At 44.7% G+C, this 21,859-nt stretch overlaps 1 protein-coding gene across 2 annotated transcripts in view; it reads left to right on the top strand.

Annotated features, from left to right (window-relative positions):
- Positions 1–21,859, top strand: part of LOC146185865 (ATP-binding cassette sub-family G member 1-like) — a 67,785-nt gene that overhangs the window by 20,418 nt on the left and 25,508 nt on the right. For both annotated transcript variants that reach the window (XM_084606791.1, XM_084606792.1), the window contains exon 2: positions 9,522–9,644. In XM_084606791.1, the coding sequence (XP_084462917.1) occupies positions 9,522–9,644 (123 nt within the window). The remainder of the gene's footprint in view (positions 1–9,521; positions 9,645–21,859) is intronic.

The raw sequence follows: 21,859 nt of genomic DNA, 5'->3' as shown, positions 1-21,859 counted from the left end.
TGGTCCTGTGTTATACGGCGTAAACGCTGGTCATAAAAGCCTGTATTTATCGCGAATCGGTCCCTTGTGGGGACTTTTTTTCCTTCCATTCTCTCACTCCAACCTCCCCGATCTATATATTCCCGCATGCTGTCCAACGTGAGTGAAGCACTTACCTACTTTCTGCACAGCCCCGCAAGATGCCCCGAGCGTTTTCAGTGTTTATAACAGTTTTCTCTTTCTTTCTTTTTACACAAAAACATCAGTGTTCTAGTGCATTTTTTTTTTTTCACTTATGCGCTCGTTACTATTATATCACGATAATCGATGCGCCATTGCCGTTAACACGAATGCATGTTGCAGTCCACTTCGCTTGCCTTTGCTACACCACGTTCTCCTCGTTCCATTCACAAGAGAAAGAAGGCAATTAGTTGCGCCAGACGGGGTCGATAGGCGTCATTGCAGCCGTTCTAAAATGCCGTGGTGTATACGTAATGCTCTGATTTGCATCGGAACTCGTCGGTGTTCGAAAGTGCAAGCGCACGCAACAAGTTTGGGCAAATAAAAAATAAGGCGAAAAGAACATTGTGAGGTGGTCTTCAGGGCTTTCGCTTCTTATCGGCCAGTCCATCTCGAGGCGTGCCATTGGACGACGCCACGTGTAGGAAATTTAGAAGCGGCCTACTTGTCGATACGCCCTTCAAGTACACGCGCACTCGGTTACTTCGCAGCCCGGCTTCCGGGCTGTGTGAGCGCGGTGCAAGCGCTTTATTTTAATTTAATTTTTTTTTTTTGCGTTTATTTCGAATGCGAGTCGCACGTAGACTACTGATTGCTCTGCGGGTCGCTGACATGGTGCATGGTTGTTAAATCTAATGAACCAATTGTATATTTAGGCGCTAAAAGAGAACCACGTTTTCTTTTTTTTTTTTTTTTGCCTTTATAACATTCTGGACGTAAGCCTTGTTTGGAAGTGTTTAGTTGTAGAACGATATTTAGAGCGTGGATCTGCAGAGATGGCTTCCATAATGTGTGGAGATGGAACATACCAGTCACAGATTGTGACGGCAAGGGAAAGCGTAGTATGAAAATAATTTCATCCAACTGGGGCTACATCAACCTGGTGCTTTTATGTTCTTTCTATGGTCGCCTGATAACTGATTGTATGGAGAAAGAATGGTTGGAGCTATGATTCTTCCCACTCTCCTGAGTGAAGTGGAGAGTTACGGTAAGAAAAGACAGTAAGTGCAGGATCATTTTCTTTTCAATTTTACTTCGATCGAACTCCCAATTCAAGAACGTTTGATGGCTGGTGCTAAAATCCAAGATACTAGATTAGTCTTCGTTTTCCATCGAAGAGTGAAAAGCGCGCGCTCGAGCAAGCTACCGTTAATTCCGATTTAGTACAGTGCGTTTGTGAATGGCATGAACAGCTTTACGAATCGAGCGGTGCTATGTAACGCCGTTCATTGGGCGCCCAGTGCCTCGATTGGTGCACTGAGCGCCTTGAGGTTTATTAAGGTTGAGGTTTATTACCCTGATTGGGGTTTATTAGCTCACGAAGCTTAACATGTCCTTCAAGTTTCTGCGCGACTCTTTTCGCTCCGCATTCCACGAGGTGTTAGGATAGCAGCTAACTTCCTCGAGAGAAAAAAAAAGTCGCAGCGTGACACTGTGCGTGTCGAAGAACGTTTGCATCGACGCTCGCCGAATGTGAGCGTGTTACGAATGTCGTTGGGCTGCACGCCTGGCTGAGCAGCCTCTCGGCTAACGCATATTCGAAACGCATGCTCAAGGAGATTAGGGAAACGTGTCAGGACATATTGTGTGTAGCGACATGGAGAGACGAGCAGCGTAAGATACCTCGAGCGGAACACTTGGGCGAAGGTGTAGCGCGGCAACTGGGGATAGAAGTAACGCAATTTGCAGTGCGATTTACGCTGCATATCAGCACGAGAAGCATTGTCTGGTGATTTATTTTTGCTTTGCCGCTATCCCGTGGAATAAACGAAAGAAGGACGAACGATATAAAAACCGTTTTCGTCTGCACCGCTAGCCTAATGGAAGCTTGTCGAGGTCTCACGGCTCTCTTGTTTGCCTGAAACCCGCAGAAACGTTCAGCACAAGGACATCTTAGCGTGAATGGGCACAGATCTACGTCAAAGGGTGATCTGACCATTACCTCATGATTTTTTATGGCGCTAATCAGACCAAGTACAACCACATGACGACAAAAGTCAATGACGGGACCTTGTTGCTTTGTGTTACAAACGCGAGTGAACTATTCCCTTTTCTGCTGAAATTACTTTTTTTTTTGTCATAACCAACTAAGTACTCTGGGACGGTACTACTCCTCGCGCACAGCAAAACTCATTCCCATGCTTGTTCTTAGTACAATTCACACGCAGGTGATAACGGCCCACGTGAAACTTTCTCACCTAAGGTACATCCTGTTTTGTAGGTACTACGTCATTTTTTTGTTTCTGAACACAAATCGAAAAAGAGCAGTTGCCGACATTCGAGGTACATTTTTTTTATTCTATCTTTTTTTCTGCTCTCTCTGCACCTTGCACAACTTGTGCGGGGCACTAAGGCTTGAACCGATGAGAACTGCAAAAAAAGGAAAACAAATGCACGATAACAATAAACTAGTAGCTAGCCCGGCCCATCTTCGTTCTGTTTATTGTTTGCTTGTTTATGAGAGACATTAAACGATAATAGCACTAATGCACACAGCAGGCAGTCAGTGTTAAAATAAATACGGTTTAGCGTACGGGAAAGAGGCGTCGTTTACCGCAGTACTTTGTAAATTGTCCGGCTTCCTCTCATTCGTTTAGACGTGGGTATGTTTTTGTTTTTTTCCTTTTCCTTTCACCTTCATCTGAGACACGTAAGCCCGAGGTCTGCAGATCGCTAATTTCCGCCAGCATTTCCGGGCGGAGTTGCGCACTCGCTGTTTTCAATCTTATACCCGAATAGATTAGGCACACTCCAACCAAGGAAGCTCGGCGCAAGCTGGGAGTACTCCATTCTTATCGTCCATCAACGCAGTAGTGCATTATTGCACCGGGGAGTTTTGCCTCTTCGCATCTCCGTTTTCCATCTCACTCCAGTGTCCGTGAATGAAATGTTTTAGTTACCAGAGAAGGAAGTGACGAAGGCCTCCCTTCTCCGCCGGTTCTGAAGGTTAAAAATCCCCGTAGCGTGCGAGAGCGCACTTCATTACGCGCGGGTAGCTCTACTCTAGGACCGAGAAACACATGCAGTCACGGGAAATGCCGGAGGTGTGAGTTTATGGTATGCTACTGACGTCAGCATGTGCTGTGTTCGCCTTATACGTTAGGCTCTTGCCAATAATGTCTCAGTTGGCAAACACAATTGTAGTAATATTAAAGAAACTTTCCTTCAGTTTTATTCGCAACATAAGTGAAGAGTTCTCATGCTGTTGCTTGCATTAAGACTGGCTCTTTTATTCTTTTTCTTCATCTGCTTTTCTCGGAATGACACAATAATGAGCTCAGAGAACTATTATAGTATTCGCTTGGCCGATCAGTTCCAGTGACAGTGTTACTCACACGAGAATTTCGCTGCATTGGCTCGAGGTGATGTCAGAACGAGCTCATGAACTAAATAGCGAGATAGGGCTATGACCAAAAATGCCGACGTACGGACACCATGTCACAGCTCGTTGAAAGCTATGCATGCGTACTTGAACAAGCACAAGAAAACTCTTCAGCAAAACCTCGATGACACTGATGTTGCGCTATTTATATTTTCGAATGCTACAATAACTCCGTTAGTAGCAAGCCATTGTTTGCATTAATGGTTGTTCGCTATCGATCTTTTCTTGCACCTGCTGCTTTTTACGTGAACAGCATGTTAAAGCCAATTTTTCCGTTGTTTGCATTAATGATGCCAGGGCACAACAGAAAAAGCTGTCACTATTAAGCGCATGATTTAACATACCTTCGTCCGTCTCAACCTTACTGTACCCAAGCTCAGAGGGCCTCAGGCTCAGCAGGCCAATGGGTGTTCGCTATCGATCTTTTCTTGTCATCTCCTGCTTTTTACGTCAACAGTATGTTGAAGCTAATTTTCCCGTTGTTAGCATTAATGATGCCATGACACAATAGAAAAAGCTGTCCCTATTGAGCGCATGATTTACCATAGCCTCGTCCTAGTCTTGCTGTACCTACGCTCAGAGGGCCTCAGGATCAACAGGCCAATGGGTGTCCGCTATCGATCTTTTCTTGTCATCTCATGCTTTTTACGTCGGCAGCAGTTAAGGCCAATTTTTCCCGTTTATTCTGCGTCGTTTTCGTAACACACGACATCATGGAAGCGCGTCAAGCGTGAGAATGAAATGGCGATATGGACTGCATTATGAAAACGCACCTCGATGATCGGTCCCCATTTCACCACTCTACCCCTCTCTCCTATAGCATAGTTCCTGCGCCTGTCACACTGGACGCCTGCCTTATTGGATGAAAGGATATTCGACTGCGTGAATATGAGTAACGCACAGTCGGGCATGACGCACATGTACCCCGAACTCTGACGCTCCCTCTCCTCATCCTTACCTCCACCACCCAATATTACTCACTGTGCTCAACTGCATCCAACACCCTCAGCACAAGGCACTATTCATGGTTAATAAATTGTCATCCGCGTTGTGCACCACTAATACATTTAACCTTTTGGTTAAAACTTCGGACAATTTTTTTCCCGAGTTGCCAACTGTATTTCACGACTTGGAACCGAACTGCACAGGTCAAGGACAATCGTGTGCCGTGGATTAGGACATATATTTTAATACCTAAGAAATGAAGCTAGGGCAAAATTGAAGGATTTCAAAAAAGTTCAAGGAAAATTGAAATGGCCCTAATTTGTACTGAACCTAATAAAAAGATTCCTCTCTATTTGAGGACTGTCAAAAAAGCACTATGAACTTTTGCTTTTTTGACGTTATCGTTATTTTGGTTGCTCAGCACGTCTGGGTCTGTCAACAACTCAACGACTGCGCAAAGTCTCGAGTCTCTACTCCGCTCTCTCGCGGAGTCGAGCTGCCCTCAGCCTGGGGTCAACTCATCACTGAACTTTTCGAAAGTTCCAACACCCCCACATGGGGTCACACAACACATCGTCGAACTCTGTAAGTTCCAACCGATGGTAATCTCGAACCACCTATACAGGTTAAAGTGTTCGAAACTGATTCCGTCCCGGAGGACACAGCGGGCGCGGTTAGCGGAGCTTCTTCCAAGCTCAGCCCCTGAGGAAGCGGGGCGCCAAGGCCGGGGGTTCGCTTGTACCAATTTCTACCGGTGGGTGTCCGGCGGTGGAGTTCGAACCAACCACCTCCCGCAGTCGAGACGGACGCCCAAACCACTCAGCCACGACTGCGCACCTAGTGGCCCAGTGGTTTGGACCGCTGCTTTTCTAAATTGGACCGCTGTCTTTCTAAAAAATATACAGAATGCAAAATCATGTTCCATTCAAAACGCGATACTTGACCCAGGTGGCAAAGGCTATTAGGTATTATGCGAAAAGATCAAACACATAACCTTTAAGAAAACGGCGGGGTCTTGGGTATGTAGTTGTTGGGTCCGTCGGCGCATACGTATAAGTTGCTCGCAGAAATGTATTATTGATTACCGCTCGGCCAAGAATTGCCAAGCACATTTCGTCCCCCACTGAACGACTTCCACTCTCATCACCGATTCTCCAAATTGTATTCTTTGCTCACCAGGCGTACAATTACTTCATCTATGCCGCTTACATGCATCTTCTCGTGGTGGCGAACCATGTCATCGTTAAACGTACGAAGCCTCTCCGCAGTCACTGCCATATAAAATGTGGATTTCCAAGCATAGATTCACCTCACAATCCGCGCTTAAAATAAGTCTTATTAATACGATCGTATTTTTGGTTGGTTCATTTTCTAAGAAGAAATGACGCTCCTGGACGACTTTTTTTTTTTTCTGGCGCTCGGGAGACGCGTTTCGAATATTAAGCGCCTGCTTCGCCATTGCTCAAGTTTCAGGCGAATCAATTCTTTGCGACGCGGGGGAGGCAAGTATTGGGGTCGACGCACCCCGCAGCGACGCTGCACTAATCTCTCTATTCGATGTCCGTTATAAACAGTGCCGGTGCGTCTGCACCAGGGCATTCACAACTCCTTCTCTCAGGACAATGAATGCCATTTGAGAGGTGTGCAACCTTGCTGGTTCTCAAAACATCAAGCACCTTTGTAAATTCGGGTTTCTACGGTTCTTAGTAATCTCCGAGAAAAACGGGCTCTAGATGCGCTTTCTTTATTCGTTTTTTTTTTCTTAAGTGTAATTCTTTTTTTTTTTTTTTTCAGTGTTGATATCGTCATGTTCACCGTAAACAAGGTCTTGACGCTGTTGCCGATATGCCCGCTTGTTCTTTGTGCAGCGCGTTTTTCCTTCTTCGCTATGTCTTCTGTCGCTTACTAATCGTGCTCGCACGGGGATGGAAGTGCAGGCGGTAAAAAAAAAAAAAAAATAAGAAGAAGAAGAAGAAGAAGAAAACATCTCGTGTGCGCAGAGAAGATTGCCAATCCCATACAATGAGTGTTGCTGAATTCATGATCCCCGCCTGCGAGCGAAATTCAAGTGGCTTGCAAAATACACAAAAAAAAAAAAAACTTCCTTCAATAAACGAAGCCAAACTCTAGAGTTACTGCCGTCATTAAGAAGCAAGCCTCGCTACCAGGCTGTAAGTAAGTAGGTGACCTCAGTTCACTGATCGTTTGGAGCTGCCAATTGCAAAGCATTATAGTGAAACCATACATGCCACAAAACACGAGAAAAAAATTGCAGAGGGTGTCTCTGTTCCTAAACACGTTTAACAAAGCTCACGTTTTCTTTTGGCGATGGCGAAACGTTTGCATATGGAACGTAAGAGACTGAAGCATTTTCATTCGCGCTTCATCCTGTCTGGAAGATGGTGAGTGTTTCCCTGCGAATGAACGCCCGCCCGTTGCGTCCGCTTCTCGTATGCCTATAGACCAGATTTTTACTACACGGGTCAGAGCCGAGTTTCGCGTGAGTGTGCGCCGCCCGTTATGCGCATGCGCGAGAGCCGCCAAATTCGAGGCGACCAACCAGAAGTCTTATGCCCAATCACATTTGAATCGATACTTAAAAATAAATTAATAAACCTTGTCTTCCAGCGCTGAATATCCCTTGGATCTCCAGCCGAGCGCTTTACCAATGTGCCACGCCCTGGAACGTTAAACGCTCTCCATAATTCCTCTTGTCTACAGTGAGAATGATAGCGGGATTCCGTGAATGACAGATACTGCGCTTTTCCTTTCCTGTAGACGAATTATAGAATGCCGGCGAACTTTAATGCGTTCAATGAAATGCTGGTTGTGTTCTACAAGGGGCGCGCCATGTACCGTCACGTCAAGACGCTTTGCCAGAGCGGCCGCAAGCAAGGCCCGGAAGACTGAATCTTCTCAGAGCGCACTGCCGCGGGCTCTATACGCTTTACTCTACGTATATACAAGCATGGAAGCGCTAAGCCACTGCCAATGTTTTTGGCCGCTTCGGCTGCGGTCATTTTTTCACGACTGGCGCGCCACCGCGCGCGGTCTTCGGTCACTTCATATTGAATGCCACAACCTCAATTGTTCAAAAAAAATGTTACATACGGTGTTCACGTCCGCGATTAGTGAGCCTATCATAAGCCCTCAAAAACACTGTAGCAGATGAAAGCGTAGAAGGTGCGTGTATAGAATGCTTTCTGTGCATACGCGAGCATGGCTTCTGGTGTTTTCAAGCACTAACTGCTACCGTTTATGTTTGTGTTCAAAGCGAACTATTTGTGCAGGGAAGCAGCAGCAGGGCGCATCGGACACTATCTAGAGAGGCAGATGGAAAATCGCATCAGCAGCGGCCGTAATGTGTATAAGATATTTGTGTAATAAGTACAGCCGTACACATATATTCCTAAAGCAAAGGTTTGCTTTGAACTGATGCAATGATATTATAAACGCAGTACTTGCCTCAATGGGACAAGCGTTGACGGGGCAGTGCGATGGAAATAAAAGATCGTTTTGGTATTCTTGCGGGAAGTTTCACCACTAGTAAATGACCGGTGTGGCAAGCATTTAGCCCGTTTAAGTGCAGCAGAGCGCCGCGTGCCATCGGTGTCCGGCTTCCGCCGAAGATGACACGCCCGCCATGCTTTTCAAGTGTGAGAAGATTGTAGGTGGCGGGTATTGTTCCACTCCCATCGGGCTGCGCCAGTTCTGTTAAAATATAAGTGCGGGACCCCGACGCATACTCTGTTTAGGACTTTCCTCAGCAAATTTACTGACTCCGGATTCTGCAGTTCGCCTCTGTAACCTTTCCCTGTAGCTGCCGCGACCGGTTCGTTCTGCCTACCGTCATCCGGAGCTGGAGCCCCATTGCCTTCGCTGCCTAATTCGTTTCCAGTGTTCAATCTAACACTGCCCTTTCCTCATGTGTCTGATGCTCCCAACTGATCAAAATCAACCTATTTACATTGCCTCTGATCTTCAGAAACAAATATATCGGGCATTTTCTACGTTTAGGCAAGAAACTTGATATCTGCTAGAATATAACCTGATTAACGTTGAGACAGCTTAAAGGTAAATAATCTTATGGACAATCGCAGGTGCAACAAATACACTGAAACGCCCTCTCAGACGGTCTCACGTTTGCAGGATATTCTTAGCTTACAACCTAAAGAGATATGGAGGACCACCTTTCAGTACGCATGCTATAGACACAGGTTCCGAGTTCCGTGTGATTTCTTGCTTGCTGTCGGCAGGTGCTATATACCAGCGTTAGCTAGATCCGGCTATAGAGTGGTCCACAGACCATACTGCCCCGAGTATGCGCCGCTATGCGCATGCGTCACATTTGCGGGCGATAAGATGGCGACTAAGCAGTAGCGCCTGATAGCAGCTGATGTGAAATTAAGTCCAGTTAGCGATATGGTGACGCCCAGGGTGGGCAGGTCTACAAAAGATTTCTTGCAATCAGGTACCAGGAAGACTACGTTTACTTAAGCAACATGAAATGCTCGCAGGGACAACTCTCTTGTTCCCATTGATTTTGTTTGCTCCGACTGGTTGCAGAACTAACTTAAAGTGCGCGGTTAATTAGCTCATCTCGCAGCTACGCTTCAAGCCAAATCTCTAAGAGCACGACAACAGCCTCGATACCGGCTACCAGGAAGTTCGCTCATTCTTCATTTCGGACAAATGTCTTTAACAAAATAATTTGGAATGAATTTTGTAGGGTCCTCAGAGTAACTCTGTGCACCAGATATTTACACCATTGTTTAAAGTTTACTTTTTGAACACTAGTTCACTGCATCAACTAGATTAACACTAGCTTAACAGTCTTAGTTAATTGAAATATTCACAATAAGGGCCCCAGAGCTTTCTTTACGGCCCAGAGGTGATTTTCTTGCATATTTTTGCATACTATTATTATTGAAAGAGAAAACACACGAATGTCCTTTTCTCTTCACTTTTTACGCAGTAACCGTGGACGATCAGCGGTCGATAGCAAGCTCCATAGACAGCAGAGCAAGCGGCAGTCGAAACTTCGAGAACATCAAATTAGAGTGGAGGAATCTGAGCTTCACAGTAAAGGATGGAAAAGGTAAGTGGACGTGTAAACTTGACAAGAATCAGTTCAGTTCAGGCGTTCAGTCGTGTCCGACTCTTCGTGACCCTATGGACCATGTCACGCCACGCTTTCCGGTCTCTCACTATCTTCCTAACATCACACAACTTCAGCTGCAGTGCCTCGAGGATGCCATCTAACCATCGCGTTCGCTGCCTACCCCTTCTTGACAAGAATACTAGCAATTTATTTACCACAAGATGTTTGTTGGATTTCGAGACGAGTTGTGTGTTTGTTGGATTTATCTGATTAGGGTGAAGCCAATAACTTGATATTATAATAGTCATAGTGACAAAAAAGCATCCCTTACACTCATCATCAGCTACGCAACACCTGATCGCTAAGGACTAGAACCGCGAACTGTCTAAACAATGTTTCTTTGTCGCATTCACACCGCGAACCGAATGCACTGAAGCCGTCTCGTTGTATGTAGTACATATGCGAGATATTTCTTGGTGCATTGCGTTCGCATTCTTCGCTTTTTGGATTTTGCTTTATCTTCTGCCGCAGATTATTTTCTATAATCACTTTACGTCTGCACAAAAGACGCAATCCTTCATGGCTAAGTTAACAGTTGTTAATATCGAACTCTGTGTTTCAGTCTCCTTTCTACTGGGCTGTACCCAAGTTGCATTATAGTGCCACAAAAAATGGGCTGTGAGTGAAAATTAAAGTTGGACCCACTCATTGGGCTGCTAGTGCTACAATTATTGAAATAATGTCTGTAATTTAATTCGCAGTGCCAATGTGACAGAAAAAATGGTCTTCCTGAAGCATTTGTGGGATTTAGCAGCAACATATAAACAAACTACGAAGTTCTAAAATGCCGAATTTCCGCCATCACCCGCAGGAGTCTACTTTTTTCCTGCTAGACTACTAAACAATAACCAGAGTTTGCTAGCGAAAATACCTCTGCATTTGCGTTTCCTCTCGGCTTGTCTGGCCAATGGCGTACCGTTGTCATCTTCAATGCTGTAATATATACAATTTGACAGGAAGGGGAATGAATAAGGAAATTTTACCTTGTAAATAGGAAGTATTTACTAATTATAATCTACCCGAGAGCCACCACACGGCTAAAGAGGAAATATATACCGTCTTAACAGCGACTTATCTATTGAAAAAAGAAATTAGCCCTGGTCTGGTGTCCAAGACGGGTCCAGAGGTTCAAGACACTGAAGAAGGCCGAATTTTTCATCTATTGCGACGTTTCTGCAAAAGCTGCAGAGCTTCCCTCTCTAGCCGTGTGGCTGCGCTTAAGTGGATGCTAACTACTAATCACACCTGATTAGAAATCTGCTTTAGCTAGGATGGATTCTCCCAAGCACTGGATGGAAGAACTCCGTCTTCTCCCTCTGCACATTTTGCTCCGTCGAAGTTGAAATGTTTCAGAAATTCAGATGAAAGCTCCTTTTAAACGTGTTGAGGGGTGGTTATTTCCTCTTTATGGTTGGTTGGTTGGTTGGTTTGTGGGGTTTAACGTCCCAAAGCGACTAAGTCTATGAGAGACGCCGTAGTGGAGGACTCCGGAAATTTCGACCACCTGGGGTTCTTTAACGTGCACTGACATCGCACAGCACACGGACGCCACTCCGTTTCGCCTCCATCGAAACGCAGCCACCGAGGTCGGGTTCGAACCCGGGTACTCCGGCACAGTAGTCGGGCTTCTTACCACTGCACCACCCCGGCGGGGTTATTTCCTTTTTATGCTCGGGATCGGATGACATTGCTCGTAATATTATTTCCTCTGAAAGTGTACAGTAGCGCGCTGCCATGATACCCAAAGAGCGTAACTTTATGTAGTGTTTTCGTCCTAATTTTTAATTAAGCACATACATGACGTAAGAACACTTTTTTTGTGACCAGTATAATACACCCTCCCCACCCCCCTCCTATCATGATCTTGCCTGGCATGACGCAGCAAGTAAGCTCTAAAAATTAAACATGTAAATTTTAATCACTTTCATGTTCACGATTGAGAAAAAGTACATCTACAGTGCTGCATTTAGCAGGGTATAACGTATGCCATCTCACAAGCAGAACGCCCACTTGAAAACCTTTATCATTTCTAGCAAATAATTGGCCATGTGACTAGACCACCGAGACGCCGTTTACCTTTTTCACCCTTTCACATAAGCGCTTGATAAATACCGCCTTCCACGTATACCCAGCCACCCGTTATACTCACGGCATGCTGATCGTGCTGTCTTGTGATCTTCTTGGCCTTTGCTTGCCAAGAGCAATGGCAGTTTACAAACATATCCGCACTAAGATTCAAGAAAATGTTTTGCAAGCCAAGTAATTCCGTCAGTTACTCCGTATTGGTCGCGTGAGTCAAACTTCCTTCCTCAATGTTGATCGATTCAAGGTGTGGTCAGACAGCGAAGTAGGGGTGGGGGAGTTTTCCATACATCACTTCGTCGCGTACTCAGACCAAGTCAGCGCAAGATGCATGAGGTGACACACCGTATTCTGCATGAGCGTAAACATCTCTGCATCGTTTGAGTTTTAGTCGCGCTTAAAAGTAAACGTGGGTAAAAGCAGCAAGGCCGCGTACCCCGTTGTTTTGTCTCTAGTGCACCTAACTGCCGGTAGTCGCGGCGCTGTTGTGTTTTCCTATTCTAGCGTTTGAGGAAAACGTACGGACGAGCCTGACGGCCGCTTGTCTTCTGTCATTATAACGCAGGTGGGCGCCCGCGTATGCGAGACCATGAGACATCAAGGAAGTCTGGAAGTTTAGCTTGTTCCGAAGAACTTTGTAGCCAATTGAGAGGCTGCCAGGAGAGCACTATGGCATTTAGAATTTACTTTTTGCTTGCATTTCTCGAAGGTTTCATTAATCATGTCGCCGCGAGCAGCTCGTCTAAAGCTCCCACTGAGACGTGGCTAGACCTCAACAATCCTCCTTAGACGTTTTCATTCCTACAGGCAGGTATTTTGCAGATAGTTAATTCTGGCAAACCATTTTATTCGTTATCGGCTGAGCTTACAAAGTGCTGCAAGCTACAGTTGAGATATACTGTTGAAATATTACTTATTGTTTGATTCTAATATGTTTTCCAAATAAATCTACACAAAAGTGGCACTCGTTTTCTCTAGCAAAAGAAAAATGAATTCGCACTTCCGGTTCCGTTACCGCCTTTTCTTCCGCGACTTTAATTTTGAATTCAGCATAAATAAAACAAAAACATTCACTTCACATCAACGAAATGATTACCCTACTAATATGGATGCCGATTGTTTAAGTCCATGCTTCTTTCTGGAGACTAGTACGATGACCTCTGCTTGACAACATTCCATGCCGATTACAGGAGTATTGAGCCGGGGAAAAAATTAACGTTGACAACGTTTGGTACATGTTTGCCAAAATGACGTGCGATGAGCAACCGGGCAGTGCTGGCGAAGTCTGCTGGATCTTGAGGGAATAACATCAAGATCTCTTTCCTCCTCACAGCTTCTCTAACACATTTCTCTTCGAATACTCCCTCCCTCATGAAGTTCTGGTAAGCAGGTACACAAACGACGCGTAGCCGCATCCGTCTGTGGTTCCCATATAAGCCGGTGAGCTATGATTGTATACGTAAAATCCCGGCACATATTATCAGCTTTCGGTCTGGCCTCAAAGGCCTGCCTACCGCACCTAAACAAGAAAAGCGAGGTATTTCCAATTTTTGTGGAGTCTACGCGCAGCCAGCGACTGAACAGGAATTTCCGGAGCTTCCCTCATGAATCTCAACTAATCGGGTGGCCTCAATACAACGGACACCACCACTTCTTAGCCTGTAGCTCAACCCCCCCTCCCCCCCCCCCTCCTTCCGCTGCCCATCTGCAGTTTTATTTTTTTTTGAATGCCTAGAGTGCAAAATAAAAATTTTATACGCATGGGAGTAGTCTTGTCAATAGACGTTTTTCTCCAGAAATAAGATATAGAACCGACATTGCAATTTGTCTTGAAAGGCGCTAAATGTTCACGACAATTATAGTGTTGCCACGGTGCGCCGCCCATTGGTTCAATATTTAAAATATTAAGCTTGATTCCCACCACTGCTGAATGCAGATAAGTGTAAGCATGATTAAGTCCTTTACCTGAGAACTAACCCCTGCCTACCCTGTTGTTGCTCAACGTGGCAAAGTGCTCTTCTCAAACTGGCTAAAGTTCTTACATCGCGGAAGGTGGCGCTCCGAATGACTCGTATGCGACAAGTGGCACTCTGCACACGCAATATATCTGCTTAGCCGATGGCTTATGCTACTGGAAAGCTCCCATGCGGAGTCACCTAAGTAGTGGCCTGTTGAGGGCTGGTATAAATCACTAGAATATCGCGCATAACTTTGATGCGAGTGTTGAGTTCACGCCGCGGACATTAAAACACTAAGCAGCTATTTTCATTATCCCCCCCCCCTCCCTCTGTCTTTCTTTCTTTCTTTCTTTCTTTCTTTCTTTCTTTCTTTCTTTCTTTCTTTCTTTCTTTCTTTCTTTCTTTCTTTCTTTCTTTCTTTCTTTCTTTCTTTCTTTCTTTCTTTCTTTTTTTCTTTCTTTCTTTCTGTAAGAAAATAAAATGTCTGCGACGTTCAATACTTCCGTCACTGAAAATTAAACTTCAGTTTGCTGCATTTACTAGGGGCGTCACTCTGCGTTGGCCGAGGGTTCACAAACTGAGAAGCAGCGTTTTCCAAAAAAGATTGTATCTCCTCTTTTATTTCTTCGCCGATGACATTTTTGTATTATGATTAATCGTAATTTTTTGGTTTTTGTTTCGTTAACTCATTAGATATATACTTACATGCCACTGGAATCAGTTTGATCCTTTTTAATGCGGTTTATTGCACCAAAGTGATTACGACTATGAAACGCCATAGTGGAGGGCTTCAGATAACTTCGACCATCTGGGGTTCCTTAACGGCACTGACTTCGCGCCAGTGCACGAGTGCACTACTCCGATGCGTGGCCCCTATGAATTGACTCTACCGTGGTGCCGCGGTAGATGCACCGTGGTCAGTTTATCACATTTTGTACCGCATGGATGGTGAATAATCATCAAAGGCAACGATCCTAGAGGACATTCAGGCTGCACCTTAAGAACAGTCATTCAACTGAGCAAAGCAGTTACGGCGCACAATTGCTGAACCCAAAGACGCGAGTCCAGCTGCAGCTGCGGCCGCTTTTTGAAGCAGGCGAAAAGAAGGCGCCTGTGTATTCTGCAGCGATGTCAGTCCATGTTAAAGAACCCCAGGAAGATATTTCCGGAGGTCTGCACCACAGCGCCTTTCATAGTCTGAGTCTCTTTTAGACACTAAACTAACTCAACTGAACTCAATATATATCACGTTGTTTTGAGGCAATTTTAAAGCCTAAAATATAAATTCTCTTGAAGCTTTTAACTGTCTTAGAGTTGATTGTTAGAGGCTTCGAAAGATTTAACTCTTAATTACATCGACTGTGCAGTCTAGTAAGAATAGGTTAGCAAGTGAGTTGCGCGGGACTGTGAGACCAGAGAAAACAACCAGCATTATAGAGACCGCTACCGTTGGCTTGAAGTTTGTGTGCTTGAACAGTATTTTTGGCAGTCTGTGTGAACTGGCTTCGACAAAAATTACCGCTGTAATACATCTTCACGCCCTTTATATGAGAACCACTGGTAACAAAATCTAACAATCGATTATAACGCTCTTCTGGGTAACTAGCTGGTAATTCCAATTTAAACCTCCTTCTGCTCTCACCTACTAAATTATCTGTATTATATGTTCCTTACAGTCTACAAATATACCATTTAAAGCACCTGTTATCATTTTGTTTAGCTAAGCTTTGTTGACTCATGTCCCTGCTTCCAAAGTCGGTCGGGAAAATTATTCTTGGGGAGCACACAGATGGCTTGAAAGCGCGGCTCCGCGGTTACGCCGTGGAAAGCAGCCAAGGTAATTTTCTGCCATTGTTTCGAAGCTCAAAATCCGTGCTTCGTGCCTACAAATTGATTACACATGTCATCAGTTCGTTGCTAAAGCGGCGGGCATAGCAAACCTTTCTGTCGCTCTTCAAATTGGCCGGGCACGTCGCGTGGCGGTAAACATGTTGCGGAAGACGAAGAAAGAAGGAGAGAGCGAGAAGCAACGACAAAAGAGAAGGAGATGCGACAAGCCAAGAAATTTCTACCCACCGCGCCGTTAACGGTGAAGCTCTCACTTTTCCAGCAAAACAAATTCATGAGAGAGAGGAAGACAGCGTGTTGTAAACACGTCTCAGAGTACGACGTGTGCCGAGAGCACGCCGCTACGCGATTGCCTCCGGCACGCACCCGTGTACACTAGCAGGCAAACGAAAACAAATTGGTGTTGCATTCGTGATTGTAGGCGCTAGATCCCTCCTCGGCGCCTGTAAAATCACGCAAAGAAAATATTTAGTACATACGCTTATTTAAGTCTACATGAATGGCTGCCGCAAATGACGCTATACGTACTTCTGCAAATATCCCACTGCTTCTATTTCCCGCCTCGCTGCAATTGCCAGTTCCTACCTCCACACTGCAGACCTGTGCTTTCTTTTCGGCGTTGGTGAAAACACCTCGCATGCAGCTTCGTTGACTTCCGAGATCGCAAAAGCTGCTGTCATATGTGTCGCTCAGAATGATTACTTTGAGATCTAGTCAACCTCAACTCTCTAGCTAACCCATTAGGTTTGTTGGCTAATCCAGTGGTGTAGTGACGACCATTGGAATCAGATTGCTTTTATAATGAAAAGGTGATGGATGATCAATGAGATTCATGTGGCATATATACGCGTAATCTTTACCCTTCTACAACATGCTACCTCATTATGGTATCGCGCCCATGTACTTCTGAATAATCACTCTCCAGATATTTCACCTGCCAGCAGCCAACTGCCAACGCCACTTGTAAGGAACAAACCGCAGAAACGAAAGGGAAAAGGCAAAATGACAACACAAGAACAACTGACCTGAAACCGGTTGACGCCGATGCCACCGGATATTCTTTCTTTCTTTCTTTCTTTCTTTCTTCTTTCTTTCTTTCTTTCTTTCTTTTCTTTCTTTCTTTCTTTCTTTCTCTTTCTTTCTTTCTTTCTTTTCTTCTTTTTCTTTCTTTCTTTCTCTTACTTTCTTTCTTCTTCTTCCTTTCTCTTTCTTTCCTTCTTTTCTCTTTCTTTCTTTCTTTGATGTCATGGTTGTGCTAAGTGCACACGTTGAAAAGTATGTGCAGCATATATGCAACGTATATCAAACTGCGCTATATACGAAGCCAACGATGACAACATAGCTCACAGGAAGGAAAGCGAATTGACAATACTTTATAGTGTGAATCTGTGTGCGGATTATTTTCGACAGCACCCAGAGCAGTAGTGGGCAGCTCTATGTGAAGGGCTTATAACATAACGCAAATCTGTAAAACGCTTTATCAGCCATAAACCCTAGTCACAGGACTGCAGAGACGGGGATAAAAATAACGAGATAACCGCGGCACGCACTCGCTTTTCTCTCTCTTGGATCTTGTCACTGCAACTAGTATATTTGCGTTACGGCGCATAAATTCTACCTCTTTCAAGAGACAGCTCCGCTGCATATTTTTGCCTCACCGACCTTGCCTTTCTATACGATGTCATCCCGGCGATGTACTGTGTAAACTATGACCTGTGTTCACGCAATCTTTTCAATGCTCTCTTAACGCTTACGTGTCTTAGTTGACCCTGTGACGTTCCTGGCCAGACCCGCTCCTCTCGCAGATAATGCTCCTCCCATTAAAGATCCCTCCACGCGAGCGCAGTACGTCATAAGGAGTGCAGACACATGCATGCGTACACTTTATTACTTAGAAACGAGGAAGAGAAAAAAATATTCAGGTTCGCGAGCCTGTAAGGAATCGGGCAGCAGTCGCCTGGCGCCTTCTTATTCATTCCGAAAGGGGTTCTAAAAAGAATAATGAATATAAAAATCACGTGTACCTCACGACGGCCGAAAGGATTTCTCCGATTTTTATTTCTCAGCTTCGCGTCCGCGACGTATACCTCCGTCAGTGTATTTCGCAAGGTGTTCCGTTGCGAAAAAAAAGAAAGAAAAATGCTACATTACGAACATCTCTTTCGCGTTTAGCAGACTTTCCCGCTCCCCTATCTCCATTCAAGTGCATACGTACCGGGGCTTTCCCTAAGCCGTTCATATTCATAGTGTGCACGTTGAGCCAATCATCGTCATCAGGACTGCGAGGCCGCACGAAGGCGCGTCAATATCTTGTGTCCAGTCTTCCTGGTACAAGTGCACCCAGCTAACTTCCTTTCTTGAAACTCTTACGAGCGCTGCTGATGCAGAGTGCATTTTCGTTTCCTCCGCCTCTGCCTGTGAAACCCGTGCGCGTGCCTTCTGCTGAGCATGCAGTGGAGCCTGTCTTTGCGCTGTGCCATGGAACAGAAGATTACACTCCTCATTTTGGAGACGTGAGCAGTCCGCTGTAAAATTCAGCTAGCAATGAAAATACATGTAGCCGTTAATGCGAAGTGGGGGAGGGGGGACAGATTAAACTGCATCTAGTTCTGCACAGATAAGCCCTAGCTTTTTGTTTCTTGCATTATTTTAGTCTATATCACGTTAAGGCAGATGAGCAGACTACGTATTTTGGGGCGTCATCAATACTGCCGGATATCAGCAACGCAACGAGATGTGGTCGAAGTAATTTTTCTCGAACATTGAAGAAATTCGTAAACTGTACACGTTAACAGCTCTGTTTTGTTTTGTTAAACGTGCTTAAGATACAGAAGTAAATAACTGTGCTGCCTTCCAACAGCAATCTTGAGGAGACGTTCCGATTAGGCTAAAGTTGTGCTACAGAATCAACCTTTGAAAACCTTAACTGGAAGGCAGTGTACTTGGAATCTCTATCCTTGACATTATTACCCATATTAAAATTAGGTGCGTATGTCAAATTTTACTGCACGCTTTACCTTTAGAGCGCAACTACTAGGCGCCCTTTCCTAGCTTGAGCGGCGTCGCCATTGACTTCTACGTTGGCGTAACCAGGGGGCAGGTATATGGCACAGGGACACCCTATCATAGATGACACTGGCTAGCATGGAGCGCAAATTTCTACCACAACGACAGCGTTTTGAGGGACCCCTTATTGCCTTCGTGTCCTACAGTGAAATGTGAAGCTCAGGTGTACCCGGAATGAGGTGCCCCGTGTGGCGACCCTATCACGGCTCGTACCGGCGAACCTGGGGCACATGAGTTTGCTCAAGCTCGAGCAAACTTGTATGGTCATAAAGACATCGAAGTCTGGGACAGTTTGGTGAACGGCAGCAACGCTTAACGCTATCTTATCCGGTCTTTAAACGCGCAAATTAAGAGCCTCCTCGAATTCTGCCTCACATTCAGAAAAATATTAGGCAGAGTAACGTAAGAGACGAAGAAAAAAGGACAAGCACATTCGAAACTATCTCTTTCACGTTCGCAAACGGAGCGCTAATACATTGCGCCATGTATATATATTTTGGGGCTACTTTAAGATAGATGCAGTAACAACCAGTGAAGAACTTAGAGGCGTGTCAAACATGTGTTAATTCATCACACTAAAACTTGTTAAATGCAACCAATTTAACAAAAAGGCTCAGCCATTCGGACTGCTCGGGCTGAGCTCTGAGAACGTCTCGCGCATATGTCACAACTTCAATCGAAAAACAGCGAGTTAAATTGCACTCTCTTTGTTCTTCATCAAGATTCTCTGACCTATAGCTGTTGCTCCTCATCAGGAAGCTGTGGGAATCATGCGACAATTAGTCTTCGTAAAATTTCTTCCACTAGCCGCTAGAGGAGGCTGCTGGACCGAAAGCAACGTGGACTGGGGGGGGGACAGACAAGATGTATGCTTCTGGCTCGCGCCCCTGACGACGAAGATGCCATATTTTCTGTTGCGTAAAGAGCTGCATTCAAATTTCGAATAGATAACCTGCCGCGGTGACTCATTGGTTAAGGCGCTCTACAACTGTACCCAAGGATGCGGTATCGAATCCCGGCCGCGGCGGCCGCTTTTCGGTGGAGGCAAAAAGCAAGGAGCCCGTGTGCTGCGCGATGTCAGTGCACGTTAAAAAACCCCAGGTGGTTGAAATTTTCAGGAGCCCTCGACTACGGCATCTCTTTTAGCCTTAGTCGCGTTGGAACGTTAACCCCATTAGCCAAACAAAGTTTCTAATAGTCGGGTATCATAGTCAATGGTGTTTATTTTTTTTAGTAAACCTAAAACTAACGCACGCGCGTTAATCGGTTGAAAATCTACCTGCTTGGACGCCACGTTTAATTTTCCTGGCTCTGTGAACACTAGGAAAGCAAGAAGGAAAATACGATATTTATCTATCATCTCATAGGTAAAACGTCTGCGAAGCGAGTGGTAGGGACTATTACAGCAATCTATAGCGCAAATTACATCACGGCATAGCACTTTTATAAGCGCTATTCAGAGGCGGCGAAGAGGCATACCCTTCGATATCTTTCACTCATGTGACCCAATGAAACCTGTTATACCTGATCTACATCCAGCTTAATACTTTTGTTTTTGTTTTGTTATCTTTTTTATATTAGGCAACAACTATAATGCATCCAGATATATGTGTTGAGGAAATACCTGCACCATCATTGAGTGTAATGATTTAAACATGAGTCTTAGCATCTTCTCTTCGCGCCCTTCTCGTTTTTGGCAGCCGATCCGTATTTCCTTTGATATGTGATGAATTGACATACATAACAAGGCGGAAAATGCAGCACTTCAAGCAAAAGGAAAGACCCATAATCGACACCACGGTGCTTACTTGCAAGGGATTTTATTCAATGCAAGTACAGGTTTCTATATCCAGTAGGTGCATGAAGAAGCTCGATTCCAATCTGTTATCGCACTGCAGCCCAATAAATATTACCCAACCTAACTTCTATTTCCATTTACTAGAAAATCCCATTCAAACGAATAGATTTTAGGAAATATATTTCAGAGAGATTGCTTTCATATAGTGAATAGAAATAGAACTTAAGCTATGCGATATTTCGTTGCTCAAAGTGCGATAACATGTTGGAATAAAGTTTCTTCATGCTCCTATTGTGAAAGTTTGCCCTTGCAATGAATAAAAGCATTTGAAAGCTAATGCGAGTGCTGTCCATTATGTGTCCCTCCTTGTCTTTGGACTGCTGCAATTTCCGGGAAACCTAATCGACCGCACATATGCCCTGAAGCATAAGATGGCTTGAGGTGAATGAGTTCAGACAGAGCAAAAAAGACGGGGACGTAGGAAGGACACAAACGAGTGCTGACTTTCAACTGAAGCTTTATTGCTTTTTCCGTGAAAACGTATACACTGGGCACAACCAACATAAGAAAGCGTAATGACATTTGCATAAATAGATACATAATATCTTCAGCTGCGGATGGCAACAGCGACGTCATTGTCTTGTGTTAAAAAACCCTAATTATTTTGCTGTTAGCGCCACCGAAGCACTTCTAAGTCAAGCATCATCTAAACTTGCGAGGTGAATGCTATTGAAGAGACTTATTATATACACTTATATTAATTTGTTACAAGTCCTTTTTGTAAAAATAGATCTTTGGTAGCCGTTTCGTAATCGCTTTCACTAAAGGGATTTTGCTTAATGACATTAGCAATTATTAAGAATTTACACATCACAGTTCGGCACTTTTGTGGTCATTTGGCATCAATATTTGTGAAGCTAGTGAGCGCGTGAGAGGTTATCTCAGGTGATAAAAAAAATGCATCGTCTTTTTATACGGCCAAGAAAAAATTCCATGAAGAAGGTCCCAGGTTTGGCTTTTTCTGAGATGAGATCTTGAAATTTGTATGCAACACGCAGGTATATAACAGTTCTGCAGCTACTTGGTTGGCGCATATACTGAGCGAATAAGGTGCCAAGCCGGAAGTCAAGCTCGTTTCCTTCAAAAAAACGAATTATTTAAACCTCCGTGAGCGTTATAAAACATACTCTCGTGTAGTCAGGCTTGGGTACATCGAAATCATTGAGCGCTATTTGATACCCTAATAAATGAAGACAAATTCACTTAGGAGCGCTATTTAGGTCTCGCTAATTGCGGTATTGTCATCGATGCTCGGCACAGAAATACATAGGTTTTAATGATCGGCATATGCGCTCACAGGCAGGCGCATTCTTGAATACGCGCGACCATGCGTTAAAATG

This window comes from Amblyomma maculatum, chromosome 6, assembly GCF_055883805.1.
Source record: "Amblyomma maculatum isolate TAMU_Amacu chromosome 6, ASM5588380v1, whole genome shotgun sequence".
Taxonomy (NCBI): domain Eukaryota; kingdom Metazoa; phylum Arthropoda; class Arachnida; order Ixodida; family Ixodidae; genus Amblyomma; species Amblyomma maculatum.
This window is presented reverse-complemented; position numbering and strand designations above follow the sequence as displayed.